General features: G+C 38.6%; 2 protein-coding genes across 2 annotated transcripts; both read left to right on the top strand.

The window, feature by feature from the left end:
- The first annotated feature begins 247 nt into the window (after positions 1–247).
- Positions 248–7,424, top strand: ptpn2a (protein tyrosine phosphatase non-receptor type 2a). Its single transcript, XM_018665716.2, has 9 exons — positions 248–483; positions 1,444–1,534; positions 1,632–1,732; positions 1,909–2,007; positions 3,108–3,245; positions 3,591–3,800; positions 4,716–4,880; positions 5,088–5,296; positions 5,641–7,424. Exons 1-9 carry the CDS (start codon positions 427–429, stop codon positions 5,828–5,830), a joined length of 1,260 nt encoding a protein of 419 aa, XP_018521232.1. The 5' UTR covers positions 248–426; the 3' UTR covers positions 5,831–7,424.
- Positions 7,425–8,130: 706 nt separating this feature from the next.
- Positions 8,131–18,353, top strand: cep76 (centrosomal protein 76). The gene is made up of 13 exons (XM_018665720.2): positions 8,131–8,384; positions 9,252–9,407; positions 9,659–9,743; positions 10,029–10,253; positions 10,445–10,630; positions 11,081–11,178; positions 11,392–11,520; positions 11,821–12,012; positions 15,206–15,372; positions 16,002–16,161; positions 16,487–16,660; positions 17,044–17,261; positions 17,914–18,353. Exons 1-13 carry the CDS (start codon positions 8,322–8,324, stop codon positions 18,050–18,052), a joined length of 1,992 nt encoding a protein of 663 aa, XP_018521236.1. The 5' UTR covers positions 8,131–8,321; the 3' UTR covers positions 18,053–18,353.
- The last annotated feature ends 2,573 nt before the right edge of the window (positions 18,354–20,926 follow it).

Below are 20,926 nucleotides of genomic sequence, written 5' to 3'. Positions count from 1 at the left end.
ATAATAATTTTATATTATATGATTATATGTGAATTTGATTACTATATTTAATGTTCTATGCTGTATCACTAACATCTTTAAATATTGAAAATTATTTTTGGTTGGCTTCAACTACTTCTTCTAGTTGAAATTTAGTTTACTGCAAACATCAGTGTTGATATATACCGATAAATACGATAAATCATCCACACAGCAGTAGGTGGTTGGGATTTTTTTATGTGATACGTTGAGGTAAGTACGTAACTGGCAACCCAAGTCAGTCAGGGTGCATGCAGTGTTGTGCAGGAGCAGCAGTTCTCCCGCAGGGATCCCCAGGATTACACAGACTGCTGTTTACATGGCTGACAGAGAGGAGTAACTTGGTGAACGGTGCTGCAAACACTCTGTGATCATCCAGCAAGTGTCCTGGGCACTAATTACGATATAATGGAGCAAGAATTTGAAGATATTGATTCGTCCGGGAGATGGCAAAACCTTTACAATGTAAGTCCGGACACTGGGCCTTTCGCGTTTCTATGACGATCGGTTGCTAACTTACTTAGCTAGCTAATTTGATAACTAGCCCGTTACACAGCCTTCCCAGTATTTGATTACTTTTAGTCTTATGGGCAACACATTCAGCTGTGTTAACTTTCAGACTACAACACATGGTGTAAAGGTTATATGTAGTCCTAAGCACTTAGTTAAGACAAATGGGAAACTAGCAGTTCGCGCTAGTGGTCGCTGACTTCCGTAGCTAGTAAGCTTGAAGCTAGAAAACGTGCAGCGGTACAGTCCTCGTAGTTGAGCTCAGTTAGCTAATGCTTGCTGACGCTAGTAGACGTCAGCTGCAGTTTCTGAGAATTCATAAGGACTTCCAGAGAAAAGCGCATGTGTTTTACCACCAGCTGTCCATGACAGCCCAGCATTTCGTTTAAATATTTCTGTTCCGGTTTAACTTTGGCCATGACCCTGAAATTTGTAGCTACAAAGTGGAGGGCAGTATGTAACTGGAGATATTTTATAGCGAACAGTTACCCTGATTAGAAGTTATAGAGAAGTACTCAACCTGCAGTGTAATCAATTAATACATTAAGAGATATTATTAAACTTGTTAAATTCGCCATAAATTATTCCGATCGAAGACTCAAAAGTGGTAACAACTCAACTTTTCAAAATGTAATTTATTTTATGTAATTTATATATTTAGAATTTTTCTTTCTAATGGTATCTAAGTGTAGGTTGACAAATGAGAGCAAAGCGGAACACTAAATGTCAGCACAAATGACAGTTCCAGTGAATCCAGTACAGATGTTACACTGTCTTAAAGGCCTTTTTTGTGTGGTATTTACATTGATGTTGTCAGTGTTACTTGCCACCACTTCATGTCCTAGCACTATGTTGCTGACTTATTCAACATAAAGAAATGCTGCAACTTCCTGCTTTTCCTCATGTCTTCAACAGGAGATCCGTAACCAAGCCAGTGAATATCCTTACAAAGTGGCAAAACTTCCAGTGAATCGGAATTTGAACCGTTACAGAGACGTCAGCCCATGTGAGTCTTATGACAATAAGGACGCTAATGGAAATTAGTATTATTGCAAGCGCCTTTGTGATATGTAATTTCTCTGTGATCTTCCATCTGGTTTCAGACGATCATAGTCGAGTAAAACTTGAAAACTCTGAAAATGACTACATCAATGCAAGCTTAGTCATGATGGAAGAAGCCCAAAGAGCTTACATTCTTTCTCAGGTACTGTCTAGTATAAGCAATGTAAATGACACTGTTTGCATGAATATAAATTGAAGAAATATATGGGCCTCTCATAGAAGAATGTGCAGGATTTGACTTTGATGGTCTGTGAGCGTTGATAATAACTTTTCGTTGTTGTTGTTTTCTGTGTGCCTTTCTTTCTTTTGCTTCCACAGGGGCCTTTGAGGAACACTTGTGGTCATTTCTGGCTGATGGTTTGGGAGCAGTGTTCCAAAGCTGTTATAATGCTCAACAGAGTCATTGAAAAGGGATCTGTGAGTACACTTAGGCACCTGCTAATCATTCATTTATCACATCACTTTCTTTTTGTTTTATACAAAGGTTCAGAAAACATGTTGTAAGGTGCAAATAGTGATATTAACATTAGCTTTAGATGTTTCTACAATGCACAGATCACTTTGCATACATTTTATATGCTAAGCTGTCTCTAATTAGTAGGTCCAGAGTAGTTTGATACTTTAGAAAATATACAAATTTTCATTCTTGCTGAGTTAGATGAGAAGATGTGCACCTCTCTCATGTTCATCCTTTCAACATGAAGCTGAAGCCAGAAGCTAGTCAGCTTCAGGGGGGAAAGCTGGGTCTGCAACAAAACATTTTGTTTGTTAAGTGTAAATATAACAAGTTTACAGGGGATTATGTGCTGGACTGCTTCTTGGCTAGCTGCAGTGACAAAATGAAAATTTGAAATTTTTGTATTTTCCAGAATGTGGAACTATCCCTTTAAATCATTTTTTTCTTTCGGTTTTATAGTTATGTTTATCAGTTTCACTGGCAAATTAATCATTTTTGCTCTGGGGTTAAATTTTGAGGTCAAATATAACCTGCAGCACAAAGAGGACCTGATCAGAGATACTACACTAACAGTGGAAGGTTAGGGAAATGTAACCTGCAAATCTTCTTAAGTTGTATATCCAAATGTACTGTGCTTTTTCAAAATAAATGCCAGTTTCCAAACATTCCACAACAAGAGCATGTCAGTTCCCAATATGGTTTGCAAAACTCCTCTAAGCCCAAACTTTTATGTAGTTTCATTAGGATTGAGAGCATAATCTAAATTCTGATTTTGTAATGCTTTGTGGGCACTGTTAATGACTATTTATGACTTGTGGAAACAAGTTGCAAAAGACTATGTAGCACAGTACTATTAACTATTATGACCCAGAGGATAAATAGCGTAATCAGATGTGGTTTTTGTACATAACACATTCCTTTACACTGGTAATGGTATTTTGGTATTGATAAAGACTGATATGCATCTATCCTGCAATCCTTCAGTTGACACTCCCTTCATAGGGTTCAGAGCACATGGCTTCCTGTCCAAGACTTGAGTTAATTGATTCTCTCTTAACAGGAAAAGTGTGCACAGTACTGGCCCACCACAGAGGAGCTACAGATGTCTTTCACAGACACAGGGTTTGTTGTCAGGCTACTTTCAGAGGAGGACCAATCCTATTACACAATCCGAGTGCTAGAACTGCAAAACATAAAGGTGAGCATTGGAGCAAGACTAACAGATAGTATAACCATTGTAGAATCTGGAATGGCAGAACATTATGTGTCTAGTTCAGGAAAATTGCAGCCTGTTACTAAGATGAGTTCTTTTCATTACTTGCAGCTACAGGTTCTGTACATTAAGTAACCTACTCTCTAGTGTCTCAGTCTAAATTTAAGGAGATGATAAATGTTGGAATTTTATGGTGTGAGAGAGAGAGAGAGAGAGAGAGAGAGAGAGAGAGAGAGAGAGATGTTTTCCTAGTAACAAATCACCCCAGTCATGCAGAACTCCATGTACAATTCTCCAATCATGGCAAGCATCACATGTTTTCTGTCATAGACAGGGGAGATGAGAGAGATCTACCACTTTCACTACACCACGTGGCCAGACTTTGGCGTCCCAGAATCTCCCGCCTCCTTCCTCAACTTCCTCTTCAAGGTTCGGGAGTCTGGCTCGCTTAGTCCAGAGCACGGGCCCTCAGTGGTGCACTGCAGCGCTGGGATTGGACGCTCAGGGACCTTCGCCTTGGTAGACACCTGCCTGGTCCTGGTGAGAACAGGAAGGAGGAATGTTACCAAATGCACTCAACATCAGAGGGAAATGTTGCCTAATGTCTAAGTTCAACAAAGAGTTAAAACATTACTCAAGAGGATCAAGTTTTGGCAGGAGAGTAAGATGAGACGCTCGCGTCGTGATTATACTTAGTGAGTGATAGCTCCAAAGGGAGCAGTTGTGGCATGTTGCTATTATGCTTAAATGCAGAAAGCATTTTTCAGTGGTTTATTCATTGAAGCAGAAAAGATGTGCGTCACCAAATACCAGGGAAATATGTTTTTTTTGACATGAATTTTTCCCCATATCAAAGGAGTAACTCTTCCTGCACTCCCATGCAGGTCTGAACAGTTTGGAAATGATTTGCTAATTCGCAGGTTCTGATGTTTCAATAAGTTTTAAAAGCAAAGAAAAGTAGACAGTTATGGACACACTGAATGTTATTGTATTGGCCTTGAGTACAAATTTTCTGTGGTCATTCAACCTGTATTGACATGTCTGTGAGGGATAATCTTCATCCACAGTGTGATATTGGACAGTTGATAGGACAAGATGACCTATCATCTGCAGTGCTGTCTACAAGATGATCAGTTGGGGAGGGACTAAAGTTAGCATAGGAGTCTTGTGTTATAATGAGGCTTGGCATTGAATTAAGTGCTGATGGAATCACTTCATTAAATTCAGCTTTAAAACAAAAATGTAGCAAAATGTGAGAGAGTATGCACAGCTGTCACCATGGTTTTACACATAATAACTTCCAAGTTTGATTTGTTGAATTTAAATTTTTAACTATATTGATCCAAATGGTCTGTTAATGTCTGTTAAGAATCTGAGAAGTTTAGTTAGTGAAAACAGTGGCTTAATTGCATGGTATTTCCAGTTGTATTCTAAATATATTAGTCTGTTTTGTAGATGGACAAGTGGAAGAGTCCATCATCAGTGGATATCCAGAAGGTGCTACTGGACATGAGAGAATACCGTATGGGCCTGATCCAGACCCCCGACCAGCTCCGCTTCTCCTACATGGCTGTCATTGAGGGAGCCAAGCTCATCCTGACAGACAACTCAGCAGCACAGGTAGCTCAGTCACAAGGCTGGAGAGTAAGATGGTACTTTCAGAATGTCTCAGGCTCATATTTTGGGCATGTAAAAAATAATGTGGTCATCAGAAGATTCAGTGGTAACAAATGTAAAGGAAATGATCACGAAATGACAAAATAGTTCCATAGTTCACCACTGTCGAGATCAAATTTGTGTTGTGCCTTTGTGTCTTGTCCCTTCAAGCATAACAAGCAGAGAGTGCTGCCCAGATCTGCTCCCTCCTTGGAGCCAGAACTACCCCCTCCACCACCTCCACCCAGACCTCACCTCAATGACAGTAAGCCTAATGGCCAACCAGCACCCTACCTGGAGTTGCAGGCTGCCTCAGGAGACCACCTGATGACAACAGAGCCAGACAGCCACGACCACAACATGGCAGAGCACTCTGGGCAGTAAGTAACAAAGCTTACTACCCCATGAAGTGAATTTTGTCAGGTTCATTGTGAGAAAAGGACACGGCTGTAGCAACATTTAAATGCTGTAGTTGCTTTGGACTCCTCTGTGTTTGCAGTCTTAACTGCTCAAGCTCAGTTTAATACCTTCATTCCCATCTATGCTCTAAAATCCCACCTTGAGTTTACTCTCAGACCTCAGAAGTCAGATTCTAACCCTCTCTCCCCTCTAACACTTTCATTTGTCATTCTTGTGTAATAATTCATGGCATGGCGCATGATATTGATGTGTTTTTCACACTGCTGTTTGCTGACTGCTGCTCCTTAATTAACTTTTACTTCAGTGTCAGAAAGCGACACCGTGAGGAGAGGATTGCCAGCACTGCACAGAAGGTCCAGCAGATGAAACAGAGACTGACCGACTCAGAGAGGAAACGAGAGAAGTGGCTGTACTGGAGGCCTGTCCTGCTCAACGTTGGTGCTGGGGCAGCTTTGGCTGTTGGCCTGCTGGTCTGCTGGATGTACTCCCAGTGAAACACTCTGGGTCACTCAAAATTGACTCTTATTTTGCACCAGTACCTGGGGTTAGGTACTTCTCTGAGCAGATTTAGATGATGATAAGATGTGCATAATTGAGGGTATTTATTTCTTTAAGGTCAAAAAGCAGGAGCGCTAGATCAAATGAGTGTGTGTATATTTTTCATGTAAGATCTTAACAAAAATAGTAACATCTCAGGATCTTGGTGCCAGCACGATGATTAAATTTCCTTTCCTTCTTGTCACTGTTGATGAATGTACTGTATCATAGCAAATTGCTTTGAAAGAAACTTACTAAAGGTGCAGTACAAAGAAAAAATATTCTGACAGGTTTATTTTTGCAGTCTTTATTTGTAAGAATCAGATGTCTGTTGATCATCTGTGGACAGGTTTTACATTTTGCAATTCAAAATGACTTGTGTTATCTGTCCATCCTACCATAGATATGTAGGAAGATTCCAGACTCTAGAGGTCAGCCATGGGATTTTTTTTGTCGTTTTTTCTGTAATGAATTTTGCATTTCATGCATGCATTTAGAGGTTTACCAGAGCACCACTTGTTCTTCCATTCACATTTAGCATGGCACCCCCATGTGTTTCAGTCTCTGCTATAATGTTAACCTTTAATTTTCTGTTAAATTAGCACATTTTTTCTGTAGGTTTTGGTTGTCACAGGGATCATAGCAGCTGTCGGGTCCCTCACAGTATAATTCATGTGTTCACCCACTGGATGGGTTCATGTGTGTTCAGGTTATCCCACTTTAGGAAACCAAAGCTGTCCATTTTTATTAAAATACCAGCCAGGCAAGCTGTTTAAATGTACTCCCTTTATGTGGAATGTATTTTCTGTTGGGTCTTTGACATAACTGACACCTGCATTACAAAATAATACTAGTCATAGCAACTTTGCATTGCATATGACTTTTTAATTTGAACCCATGGTATCACCAAATTGGTTTTCAATTGACTGGGACCAATATAAAGCTATAATAGTGCAATTTAGAAATTGGAGCAGAGCACCACGAATTGAATTCTGAGTTAGGAGACAGTGATAGCAAACATGTATGTACCCGTTTGTTTGCTGGTTTGAGAGCTTTTAATGTGCCTTGAAGTGAGTTAAATGGAAAATGTATGCTCCAAGGTGTCCTTGCATGACCAGTACAGAAAAAGGTTTATGTGATCTGTTGTTTCCCAAATAACACGAAAAACATGTTTGTTATTTGTGTTATTCAGAACGGTTTGTAGTAACCGGAGGCGTGATACATTCAATTGTATTAGAGTTGACTGCATACCAAATGTGACGTTAGCATGTACTGACTCCTGAGATTAAATGGTGTGTTGGTGATTAGCAAGTTACCACTGTTGGACATGGCTTCTACTCAGTGTTCATTTAACCCAGAAAAGATACGTTTGACCATAACATTCCATTCATTCTTGTTTTCCACCTAAGATTTCAGGGGAGTTTTGTACATTGCTGAGCTGCAGTGAGAACATGACAGATGGTGTTTTGGAAAAAAACAAAACAAAACAAAACAAAAACAAACAAACAAAACATGACATACTGATTAAAATAAAACATTTTTTTTACCTAACCCTGGTTGTCTGCTTATGTTTTTTCTTTAATTTGGTTTTAGTAAAGCAGCTTTACAGTGTATATCCACAGCTCTCCCCATCCCTTCATAATTACATTCCGTCCATGAGCTAAATCAATGCAGCCAGACTGGAGGTCTCTCACTGTGGATTCCAGGAATTGAGTCAATATTTCAAGAGGAGGCCTTGCTCATATTGACTACTTTAGTAATTTTATCTTTTCTTGTCTGTGGGATGGTACTGGTATATGTGGAGGAAGAAATATCAGTTTTATGTAGCAGTTCACTAAAAGAGGCAAATAAGATATTTTTTCCGTGAGTACTACAGGAAGAATTATTACATAAATGCTTTCTGTTACTTTAAAAGCAGAGGAAAAAATCTAAATTGTCTCTAGTTGAAAAAAAAAGTTAATTTGACATTAAAACAGTAACTGTAAGGAGGTCTTAAACTACAAATTCTACTGCAAACGGGCCCTGCATTGGCTGTCGCAAATCGACGACAAATAGGGCAGCCAAGGCAATGCCTGAATAAAAATGGCAAATATTTCCTCAACTAAAATTAAACAAGATTAAAATAAACGTTCCCTAAATTGAGGTATTTCAATAGTGTTATCTCACTCGATGTATATTATTTTGTCCTGGGGCAGGCTTGTTGCGAAATTGGATTTGACCACAAATCTTATCAGGCATCAGCACGGCCGTCCTCACGCTTACTTTTCCGCCACAGTTTAAACTGCCAGTTGTTGTGACGGGAAGAGAAATTTCGCTGTTACAGACGACAAATGTTTACAATTATCAAACGCAACTCCAGTAGGATACAGTTGGTTATTGTTCTTGATAGTACCCTATTACTAACGTCGCTAGTTTAGGTTTAAAGCTGGCCAGAGCTCATCAGCTGTTATGTCTCTGCCTCCAGAGAGAGCTTCCGAGCTGAAGCAAATAATTCACAACCATCTGCTCAAGGTGAGCAAATTACATAATGCTTTTATTTCTATACATGTTTGCGTCATTAAAGAGTGTCAGTTTCTTTGCCTTATCATAAAAATGTTACACATATTTGATTTCTTGAAAGGCGCCTTTAGTAAATTCCACCAGTTTTTATCTGCATCGTAATACTTACTGTATCTTACTGATTGCCTTTAAAGGCTTGGCTGTTTGTTCCACAGGGGCAGACTGCTCTCTGACATATAGTGTAAAGAGATTAGACTTATCAGATGGATCAAATAAGAAGTAATAGAGTAATAGATGGTGCAATATATTATTGGCCAGTATGAGAATTACAAAACAACATTGTACTGGTCCTGTGAGTCATTTTCTCATTATGGAACAACTTTTTTGTGTGTTTCTTTCAATCATATTATCTCTGTTTGAAAAGCTTACTCTGTTTTGACCCTGCATTTATACAAAGACTTCAGTGAAAAGAATATTTTCAAACAACATAAGTGGGAAATGTTTTGCCTATAGCTGAAACTTACTGATACAGCTCTGTTGACAGTTTTCCAAACCAGTGTTTCTTTGGATAACTTCTTGTAGTGGGCAGCTCTTTCCTCATGCAGATTTTAAAGACTTAAAAGTACTGCTACATTTTGCCCTTCATCCCCCAGTGAAGAGGGATGAGTAGTAAGAAACAAAAAACAGAAGTGGGGCAAGTATGTCAGTGCTGGTTCAGTTCCATCAGTCATGAATGTGCTGTGTTGTGTCAAGCCAAAGGTACATGATTAACTTTAAATGGCATGGAGTCTATTTTAAGAGGACAATCAGTTACCATTACAGCAGGTGTTGATTATAAAGCCTTCATATGTAGTTGACTCTGTTGTTTCTGGTTATCAGATGGATATCCATGGGAAGATCCGAGAGGTGCTGGCTGAGACCGTGAGAAATGATCAAGGCCCAACACATCGATCTCTGTCCGAGGCAGATTTTTTACGTGCTCTGCAGTGCAGGGGTATCATTGATGATGTGATGAAGGACCTACACTTTACCCAGGTTGACCAACTGTTTTGCAGGCTATTTTTAGATTTACATACTTGATCAGGCGGGTAGCAGTGAACAATTCAGCTGATCCAAAATTGAAATAGATTTTTCCCAGCTGAATTTCCAAAACAAATATTCGATTGAATATTTTCATTGTTTAAAGACTGATGTGAATCTAGATCCAGATAGCTGTTTGACCAGTGTATGAATTCAATCACCTGCTGACTGTTCTGTTCTTCTGTCATGTCGGTCTGTTTGGGTAGGAAGCACCCACAGATGCAGAAACAAGGTCTCCTCCAAAGTCTGCCACTCACTTTGTTGACAAAGATACAACTCAGCTGAAGAAATGTAAGAACCATCATTTACTAACACAAATAAACCAACATAATAACATGGGTGCTTTTCTCTCAGTAAAGATATCCTTGTTCATTGTTGGTGGTGAACAAGCAAGAATACTTGCAAAGAGGCAGGAGCACTTTGATGGTTGTGCGTACAGTTATTGAGACATCTCGTACAGTTGAGCACACCTCCCTACAGTTTTTGTACACTATAAAATTGTGTAGTGTACTACTATTCTTGTTAATGTTTGAACAGTTCAGTGAAGATATTTTTCTATTTCATTCTTTCTCTTAGTCAATATTGATCCATCAAGGCGGTGCCTGTATTTGCAAATACTTGGAGGTAAGGCCTTTCTGGAGCACCTCCAGGAGCCGGAGCCTTTGCCTGGTCAAGTGTGCTCTACATTCACACTCTACCTGCACTTCCGCAACCAGAGATTTCGCTCAAAGCCAGTGCCCTGTGCCTGTGAACCCAACCTGGAGGAGGGTTTTCTCTTAGAGATTCATCAAGATGGCATAGGTACTTGTAATTCAACATTATTGGTGTCAGCCAGGTTCAACTGCTGTATGCCGTAGCATCATGTTGCTTCAGGTATTATCTGCAGTGAATTTACAACGTTTCCCACTTATATTACACATGTATTATTTTGAAATTGTTGCAGACCACTGCTTTAAACTCACCAATGCATGTCATCACTTTTGGCACTGCAGGAGAAGGCAGTAAAATGGCAGATGCAACCACCATGCTGTCTATATGTGACCCGATTCACTTGGTGTTGGTCAAGACAGACACCTCCAGTGAGACAGCGCTGGTCTCATCGTACTTCCTGGACTGGAGGACAGTCCTCAGCTCGCCCAGTGGAAAGACCTGCTTTGCTGTAGAGCTGATGGGAGTTGGTAAGGAAGCATGATTCCGCTGCAGTGAATGCAAGAGTGATGGTGTATACTGAATTATTCATTTTATTTGAATATTTTTAATGTATCATTTCTTCAATCTCAAGCTAAGAATAGTGAAAGCAGTTAATTGGTAGAGTAGTCGGTTATTGTGTTCCTCATAAATAAGTGCCCAACCCACATGGGTTTTTGTAATTATTCAACCAGAAGAACAGATTGGAAGTGAAAGACATTTTGCTAAAAAGAAAAGGCCTGTGAAATGTGAATTTCATGTCATGTTGTACTACAGTATATATTGTGCCTAAGCTGTCTATTTGTAACTGATCCTCTCAACTACACTGAGCCCAAGAGGGGACATGGAGGAAAAAAAAACTCTGAAGATTGAAAAAAAAAAAAATCTGAAGATGTACTTTTGCAAGATCCCGAGAATTGTGTGTGTGTGTGTGTCACCAGGGAGTGAATGTAAAGTCCCAGCTGGTGTTTTGACGGTCAGTCTGGAGCTCTTCCCTCCTCTCACAGAGACTCTGAGCACTGACATCATCAGCACACAGGTCAGCATACTGGAGTCTCTGTATCTCTGTTTCTGTTGATCCCACTGTTTATTTATCTGCTTCATTATTCATGAATGAAATAAATCACTGTGTACTAATAATGAATCAGTACAACAGAATGCTGTTTAGGATCGATATATAAAGGCAGCATTGTAATAGAAACATCAAAGCTCTATATTTAGCATATGATGTCACTGTGTATTTCTCATTCAGCAATCACTGGAGAGGCAGAGAACAGCAGAGAAGGAGAGACTCTTCTTGGTTTATGCCAAACAGTGGTGGAGGGAGTTCCTTGAGATCCGACCATCACACCAGTCCAAAATGGTCAAGATATTTGCACAGGTTCATCTAAATTCACACAATTTGCTTCATTTTTTTTAAAACTGATAGGTTCTTCATTGATTTTTTTTATCATCAATAAACCTGTGGATTGAAGAGAAGGGTATGTTACATGTATACACAGACACTGATGAGGAAGCTCCTCTTAACCACCTAATCTGCATTTTGCCACTGGTTTAGTGTGTTAGTGGTTTGGGAGGAGGGCTTGTTTAGGGATAATAATAATTGAGTCCTGAACTCCTCAAATTTACATCTAGCTCCATGCTGTCCCATTACCTCAGGGTGTGTCTGTGCATTATGCAGGATGAGAATGGCATCAACAGACCAGTGTGTTCCTATGTGCGTGTCCTCCGGGCGGGCCGGCTGCTGGAGAGTCCTCGACAGGCAGCCCGCTTCGTCAGCCTGCTGGCCCACGAGAAGGCCCCGGTGGTGGGAGGAGGAGGAGGCAAGCAGGAGCAATGGTGCACTCTAATGGCTTTCCTGTGCAGAGGAAAGGTAAGAACAACAGGTTTCTGGAAGCTACTACAGACATAGGCTGATGCATATACAGTGTTCATAGGTCGTTACTCTTAGAAATAGATACAATCTCTCAAGTTTCTCTCAAAATCTCAATTTATAGCTCTTCATACCAAAGTTCCTGTGAAGTGGTGCATGTTTCACTAGTTCCACTAAATGGAAATAAATATTGTTTGTAAACTGTCTCACTCTCCTGGCTGAGTCTCTGGACTTGAGGCATGTTTTTGGGTTTATTGCACTGATTCCTAAGATTTTTGTCCCTATCAATCATTTACACCCCAAAACATGGATGGGTTCAAAAGTACCAGAGTTATCCTTTAATATTCAACTCAACAGTAACAACACAGTGAATATGAATCCCATAGATCAGAAGATATCTTTTTCCTGAGATGTTTCAGGAAGTGTCAGCTATATTACTACTTTGTGTGAGTTACTGTTTTGTTTGTGACACATACTGTCTTTGAGTAAGCACAAGGCAACCATCCAAACTCTCCATTTGGCCTCTCTTTAATAGTCTTCATTTCAGGTACAGCCTTTCCTTTGCTCTGTCACACACCAGTTTTGAGCTATCTAACAGTGCTGTGGTGATAATTAATAAATCTTTTCAAAGATAATAATGTTACTTAGACGCAGCATATATTCTGGATAATTGGATCTTAAAGTCAGTGACAATCACAAGAGAAACAATTCTTTATTTTATCAATCCTAATTAACAGTATTTGTTATCATTTTTCTCCATTGTTTTCATGTATTGTTCATTTTTGTGAGTGAGTGAGTAACACATAATTAAAACTCAGTTTTTCCATTTGAAAAACAGCAATTACATGTTGTCATTACCCTTCACACAATCATCAAAATCACATACTGGTGTCTAAAAAGAAAATTCCTCAAAAGAACGTCTCACTCAAGACAGCAAAAACAAAAACAGCCTTCTTCTTAACACAGAGCATCAAATTATAAGTTCAAATTTGTAGTCATTAAGAGATAAAACTGAATATTACATTTGAAAAACATTTTGGGCAGTCTCTTCCCTGCTGTATATCTTTCCTGTCATCTACTCATGACAAAACAATGGTATTCAGCCATATTGTTTTCATACAATAGGTTCCTTTCGATTTCAATTTTACGCACCAAGTTTTCTTTGCTAATGCGTTTCTAGCTAATACTAGCCTAGCAACCTAATGTATTCCTTTATTTGTTGTCTCGTTTAGACTATTGCGAGCAGATAGCTCATTTGATACATGCTCTCTGTAAGATAGTTGTGTGGAAAGTAGAGAGAACTGTGTGAAAAAACCAGAAGTCATTGAAAGTTAAGTGAATGCTTTCGTAGTTTTTATCACTGCATTCATGCATTTGTAGCATTACAAACAGTTGGCAGAAATGCATCAAATGAGCAGAGGAAAAATTAATTCACATTTCACTTTTACTTCCCCTTAGTACCATATAACATCAGTATGGCCCCTCTCACTATGATGTATGTTGTGAATTAATGTCAAAAATTTATTTTGCCCTCAAAAGGAAATTTTTAGGTCAGAAAGCGCCACATAAACTTGGCTCAGCAGCATTTGATTTTACTCCTTTTCTGACTACATCTGATTGCGTCATTTCTGAGAAAAAAGGATTTGTACAGAGTTGACTGACTCATGCATTTTCATCTTTTGACCGGATAGTGCGGAATTTCCCAGACCACCCCAGGATAAATGTTTCCTGCCTCTCCTCTGTGAGCGGCTGGCAAGACAGACAAAACACAACTCTCACAAAGTGGCCCTTGTCAGCTGTGATTTATGAGTTTCATTCCAGGGAAAATTAATTTAGCCTCATCAGTCCCCAGCCTGTTCTGATGCTGCCATCCATATTAGCACTTCTGGGGAACATCTATCATTCTGACTCGCCCGTAGCTCGAGCCAGCACACAGCAGCACACAGCAGCAGCAGTCCCTTGCTCAACCCAGGCCTCTTTACTGGAAAAGTTGTACAAGTCAAATAAAAGTTGCTTACTGTCATGGACAATTTGATAACAACAGAGTTTATTTTCTCTCCAGCAGACTTTTCTTGTGTGTTCAACACTTCTGAGAAAGGCAAACAGTGCAGTGAGAACAGGATATTGTAATTCTGTTTAAACAGGCTGTTGTACTGACATGATGAATTAGACACGTAAGACGGATGATGTGAAGATGGCAGGAAGTCTGTTTAATTTGTCTAAATATGGGAACTACTATATGGGGATATGCCAGGATTAAACTTTTCACAGTGTAACTTATGAATTTGTCTCAAAACCAAGGTCACACCTAAACTGTGTTCTTTTTACTCTTAAATATTGTTTAAATTGCTTTAGCTAATTTTGTTAAATTTCCAGCAGAGCATGTCAGTGAGAATGCCAAATGTCATACATCAGAGGGGCCCAAGATGAATTTGAACGTACAACATTGCAAGTACATTTTTACGATGGAGAATTAGGGCCACCATTAAAGGGAGAAAAAAAATCTGAGATTCTTAGTCAAAATATTTCAAAATAAAATGTGTGATATTTTAGAAATTAAGTTGCAATAATTCATGAATAAAGTTGAGATATTTTGAGAATAAAGTTGCTGTTTTTATAAAGTCAAAATGTTTTAAGAATAACATAATATTTTCAAGAATTAACTAGCAGCATTTTGAAATACAAGTCATAATTCAGATGTTGTAAGAAAGGTGTAATACAGAGGTACCACTGTAGAAGATACAATTCAGAACATTGAGAGATGAAAGTCATAATATTTCAAGATAAAAGCTGTAGTATTTTTAGAATAAATAAGATCATTTTGAGATAATACATGAATATTTTGAGATTGGAGCTGTAAAACTTGATAATATTGAATACTTGATCTTTTGGAACAGTATATGTGACAAAATAATCCCAGCTCTGAGGTTCCCTTTCAACTGGAACTCCAAGTGTCAAACTTTTTAAGTGTTTCATCAGGAATATAAATCTGTTACATCTTTCAGGTTCAGATGTGTATGTTCTGAAATGAACCACAGAAAATCCCATTCCAGGTGCAAAGTTATGATTTAAAAAAATAAGGGTATCAGTATCAGTCATGATTAATGTTAAGAGAATTCTAAACACATGATGTTTCTAAAGGCATTTCAAACTCTCAAGAGGTGCTGAATCTATCACTGTCTGTCCTCCCCAGGGGGATTGTGAAGACCATGCCACACTGCTGTGCAGCCTTCTGCTGGGCTTTGGCCTGGATGCATACGTATGTGTGGGTACCAAAGCCAAAGGAGTGCCACACACCTGGGTCCTGACCCGTGGTACTGATGGAAGCATTACCTTCTGGGAAAGCCTGACAGCACACAGGTATGATTTTTCTTTAAATTTATTTTGCTGTTTTTTTATTTCACAGCATGTCCAACATGTTGGACACAGTCAGAAATGCAGCATATATATTTACAACATTGCGTGATGGATATTTTTAACACTGAAGCCATATTTCATTGATATATTTGGGGAAATCTCTGAAAACCCCCCAAAGTTAACTGTTTTTCTGTACCGGCTAAAACCAAATGCGGCCTAAGAAATAATATGGATACAGTGAGTTTTTATTTTTTCCTCAGTTTGCCTCATTAGACAGTCTCTGTGTGTTCGTCAGCAGGATATCTCAGAATCCCATTAATGGATTTCCATGAAATTTGGTGGCCAGGCCCTGGGCCAAGGAACAATTGATTACATTTTGGTGTTTATCCAGTTCTGGGACTTTCTCTATCTATTATTGTGTTTTAGACATAACACATCTTTCTGTACTGAGTTTTTGACCTTTATGCTGTTTTTTTTTTTTAAAGATAATTTTTACTTCATAGTAGTATTTTCATTTTAATCCATAAAATATAGCATAATTGTGAAAAATTGTGCATTATATTCTATTTTAATTGTACCACTAATTTGTAATGGGACTGATGTGCCTCTTGTTCAAATGTGTGGTCGGTCAGATACCTCCATCAGGCCGTAGATCCAGATGCCCCGCCCCTGGCTCCCCAGCCCAAACTCTTGTACCCCTACCGCACTGTGGGCTGCGTCTTCAACCACCAGACCTTCCTGGCCAACTGCCAGCCATCTGATGCAGTGGAGCTGTGTGTCTTTGACTTCCAGGTAGGAGCATGGCGTCCTTTACAGTTTTGCTGGCGATCATCACTGAATGGGTAAAGTGGGAATCATCACTCTGTTTAAATTCATTTTATATTATATTATATACTATATCATGGTCCGTTATTGTATTTAATGTTGAAAAAGTGATACTGAAATATCATTTTGCTGTTCACATATGTTTTCATTGGTGGGTATTGTGTTAATGGTCAGGATCAGTTTAATAAAATGAGTTTCAGTATGAAAATCTTCATTTACGCTGTGTATCAGATTGGCCAGAAAATACAGTCAAATGGATGATGCCTGTTTTTCCCTCCTTTTTTCCCTTCAGAATCAGTCTCGGTGGAAGGCAATGAGCGAAGAGGCTCTGAAGTCTGTTTGTGCCCCAGGCTCAACCTCCTCTTTGCCCCCCCTGCCTCCCCTCTGTGCCCCGTCTTTGGATCCTGCTGCTTCCAGCAACCAGCTGGAGCTGGAGATGCGCTACCTGGTTTCTGAGCACAGGAAGGTAAAACACACTGACGGATATGGACACTTAAAGTTTTAGATGATTTCTAACTCACCTGTGCTGTGCGAGGAAAGTTAATGATGTAATGTTTTAGTTATCCCACAATGGCCCAAATATCTCATTTTTGAAATCAAAAATTTGATATCACTTAAATAAGATCATATTATATATTTCAGAATTGTATAATAGGACAAAACACTTGTGGTTAACAGTTCATTTACATTTCATTTCACTGCTTTACCTTTCATTGATATTGTAATATTGATTTGGCTGAACTGACCCTTAAAGTGCCATTGGCCAATTACAGGTTAGGTGCTGTGTCTTTAAACATAACATAAAAATTACTGAGCAAAGTATGGGCTCTGTGGTGCGCTCTCCTCCAGGACCTGGAGCTGGCAACAGTCTGGGACGACCACCTGTCCTACCTGCTCTCCTCTGCCTTATCAGCCTATGAGCTTGAGCGCTGCACTGGTGTGTCCTGTGGCAATGAGGAGTTCCAGGATGCAGTGAGGAGAGCAGTGCCAGACGGACACACCTTCAAAGGCTTCCCCATACACTTCTTACACCGCAGTGCTCGTAGAGCCTTTGCCACCTGCCTCAGGTAAGATACATTTTTGAATATACTATGGGCAGCAGTGTATATGTGTGGTTGGAAATCCCTTGACCAGTTTCTGAAGGAATAAACTTCAGCTGCTGGCAGGCATGCATTTTACATCGGTGTCCTTGAGTACTACAGCAGTATACTCCAAATCCCACCACATATAATCCAACTTCAGGTTTGTGTGTTGCCAGATGGACATTTTTAATAGTATTACTATCAAAGTGCAGTGTAAAAATATCTGAAGTAGCCTCAGACCTTGCTGTAGAGGGTGAAATAGAGAGGAAATCGTCCTATAGGGACCAAAGAAGGTGTCCAATGCTCACACATCCACTGTCATCACCATTCCATGTCTCTCAGAATTGAACATGCAGTGCATAACTGTGTACTGAGCTGCTAGCAAATTATATATGAGTAATATTATAGGTGTGTGTAGATACATAGTTCATCTGTGAATGTGCCTGTAAAAGTTCATGAACCAACAGCCATCAGTTCTGGGTATCAGTATTGTTTTTAGGTAAAAACAGGTAAAATCTTCCCTACTAATATTTATTATTTATGCTTTTATTTCTTCAATTATTTATTTATTTGTTTGTTATTTTTGTAAAAAGACTTTGCAGTACTTCATATATCTTGCTCTGTGTCTCCCTGACAGGTCTCCATTCTGTCAGGAAATAGTCTGTTGTCGTGGTGACCATGTGAGGCTGGCAGTCCGTGTTCGGGTGTTTATGTATCCGGAGAATGCATGTGCAGTGTGGGTCATGTTTGCATGTAAATACCGCTCTGTACTCTAAACAACAGACAGATGGTACCTATATCAGGTTATATTGCACCTTGGCCCCAGACAATATTTTATATCTTCATAAAGATAGCACAGGCATTTTTTCTTCTTTTTTATAGATTTGTGCACACACATTGCACTAGAATACCTGCATCCATGATAAGACTACATTGAAATTAAGTTGTACTCAGTGGTAAAGATATTTATGTTTGTGGCTATTGTCTCTACTCCGATGCTAGGTTTTTATTTTGTAGTTCAGTAAAAATTGTATTTATATATCTATTTTTTAAAATAAATGACATTTTTTTATCTCATTGTGTGTTTTTTAGAGATCTAATTTGAGTCATTTTGAACTTATTTTCTTTTTTACTATGACAGGATACTGTGATAGTAAGTTTTTGTTGCATGATGATGAACAATTAACATTAACATTTAACAATTGTTACAATTAATGTTTTCAACTATTTTAAATGGCATTTTAAACTATTTTAATTTTAATTTTTTTAAATCAATAACATTTGAAAATTTAACAGTTGTAATTACTTAAATAATTCTGTGACCATCACTAACTCTCATCAAACAGCCTGTAGTAGCTATTTCATCACCATTATACAAATAACATGTAGAAAAAAAGAAAACTGAAATTTAAAAAACAGAAATAAAAACTTTAATTTTAACTATTGAATGAGCCGCAATACAGTAAATACATAGTGAAGTATAAAGTCTGACATTACAGTAGCTCTAACATTCATACAAGACAAAATGATGACTGACTGTTCTTCACTGCATCTTTGTGTGTCTTTGTTTTGACTCAAGCATCAACATCAAACCTTAGATTTTTAAATAATATCTAATAGAAAATATAAGCACCTAATATAAGGTGTCTGTATTCTGACAATTACTGTAATCGTGTTATATACATTACGCTACAGAAATACTGTAATAGTGGACATTAAACCACAATGTACATTGCAATATTTTGACAGTAAGAAATAGCATTTTTTTCTTGTTGTCTTTCCACTACTCCCATACATTTCATAATATAATAATCATAATAATAAGCAATTCTGTTTAAGCGCTGTAAGAATTTAGCAAGTGAGTTTGGCTCTTTGCATCATGAATTTTGCACACACAAAAAAAACTGAGCCAAAGAAATTCAATACTGTACATGTATATTCATTTAATACATTAACTCAACACTAGATGGCGATTTAAGACTAACGTTGGCACACTGGATGCAGCAGCAGCTCTCCGTTCATCCCGCTCTGCTCAGTACAATAGATTACACCCAAATGCTCACAACTCTTGAGAGCATCATTAAATACAGATTGGATAACATGACTGTGGTCACTTCACTGGTCCATTCTAGCACTTACTGTCTGATAAAGCATGACTAAAAACAGTAGGTGTATACTTAATGAATAGAGATGTATAAATAAGCTATATTCTTTAAGAAAACCACAATGGTGATCTAAAGGATGAATTATAATTCCATTTATGCTGCAAAATCCTGAAGACATTTTTCACTTTGTGTGAGGAGAAACCACATTAAGGCCATCATCCTGACTTGAGAGCCACTGAAATCCTCCAGGTGACTGTTGACTTGTAATATGAAACTGACTGACTGTGAAATTGCAAACAAGGCGGAGTGACAGCTGCGTGGTTGAGTGAGTTACTGTGCGGTTAAGAGAAGTCAACTCAAAGTTTTGCTTTATTACTAGACAAGCAGAGGGTAGTTTTGTTTTTATGGAGTGCTTTGCTCTGCTGCTTTCTTCCGCTCTGTGCCATATTGCACAGTGCTGTTTGGAGTTCTGGGGGAATCGTTGACACATCAGCCCAAACTTTGACTAGAAGCCTGTGAGGATGGCCAATTAATTCGATTTTTCCGGGAGCTAATTTGCAATTCTGCATTTGCCCCAGAGTTGTTGAACACGAGGATCAGGAGGGAGGCTGAAAGAGCGAAATAGAGAGCTAATGAATAATTCCTCCATTTTTTCTGAATGTCACACTCTCACACACAAGCACACCTTCACTCCACTCATTACTGTGTACCACAGAAAAAAATGTACAGCAAAGGAAGTGTTGGATGCTGGGAACTCAGGTATGTTTTCAGCTCATATTAAACAGCAGCGCTCAGGTGTAATTGACTAATAGGCCCTGTGGGACAGCTGATATATACATATATACAGGAACAGAGAAGAGGGAATGCTAGTTTCTAGCAAAACTGAGTACACTACGATTACTCGCACCTTACATCTCAACACTGCTGCTGACATGCAGTGTTTGCATTTAGGTGAGACTTTCAAATTAAATGTTTCTACAAAAACTTCTGTTGGTGCTGTGTGTAAGTATCACCTCAGTATCTCGTCAAATGTAGAGAGAATGTTTGATTATATGAAGATCAGTTTCACAGTTTCTCTAATAGCATTACTAAACTGGATATAGATAGAACAAACTTGCAGGTGAAAATCATGTTCGAATCAGTTTGATTTTCATGCATACACTTTATTTTCTCACACATACAGTATAATCATTTTCCTCTTCCAAGGTGGCATAAACTGCTAATGAGTCTTTTCCATCCACAGACAATTCACTTGCAGTTCGCAAGTTTTGTCAATAAATGTATCATCAGTTGTAATGGTGTTGATTGGGAAAAATATATTGTGGCTCGCAGGCATCTTTAGCACATTACTATGGCATATTTGTTTATTATGCCTTGCAGTTTTTTTGAGAATTTTTGAGAATTTGTTAGAATGTTAGAAACAAAATGAAATATTTTTAATGACTAGAAAAATACTAATTTGAAAAAATATCTCAGGGACCACAAAATACATATTGTGACTCATTGGCTCACTGTTGTACTCAATTTTGCATATCAGAATGATGT

The sequence above is a fragment of the Lates calcarifer genome, linkage group LG15, assembly GCF_001640805.2.
Source record: "Lates calcarifer isolate ASB-BC8 linkage group LG15, TLL_Latcal_v3, whole genome shotgun sequence".
Taxonomy (NCBI): Eukaryota; Metazoa; Chordata; class Actinopteri; family Centropomidae; genus Lates; species Lates calcarifer.
Note: the sequence above shows the minus strand (reverse complement) of the source record. Positions and strands in the feature narration are given on the sequence as shown.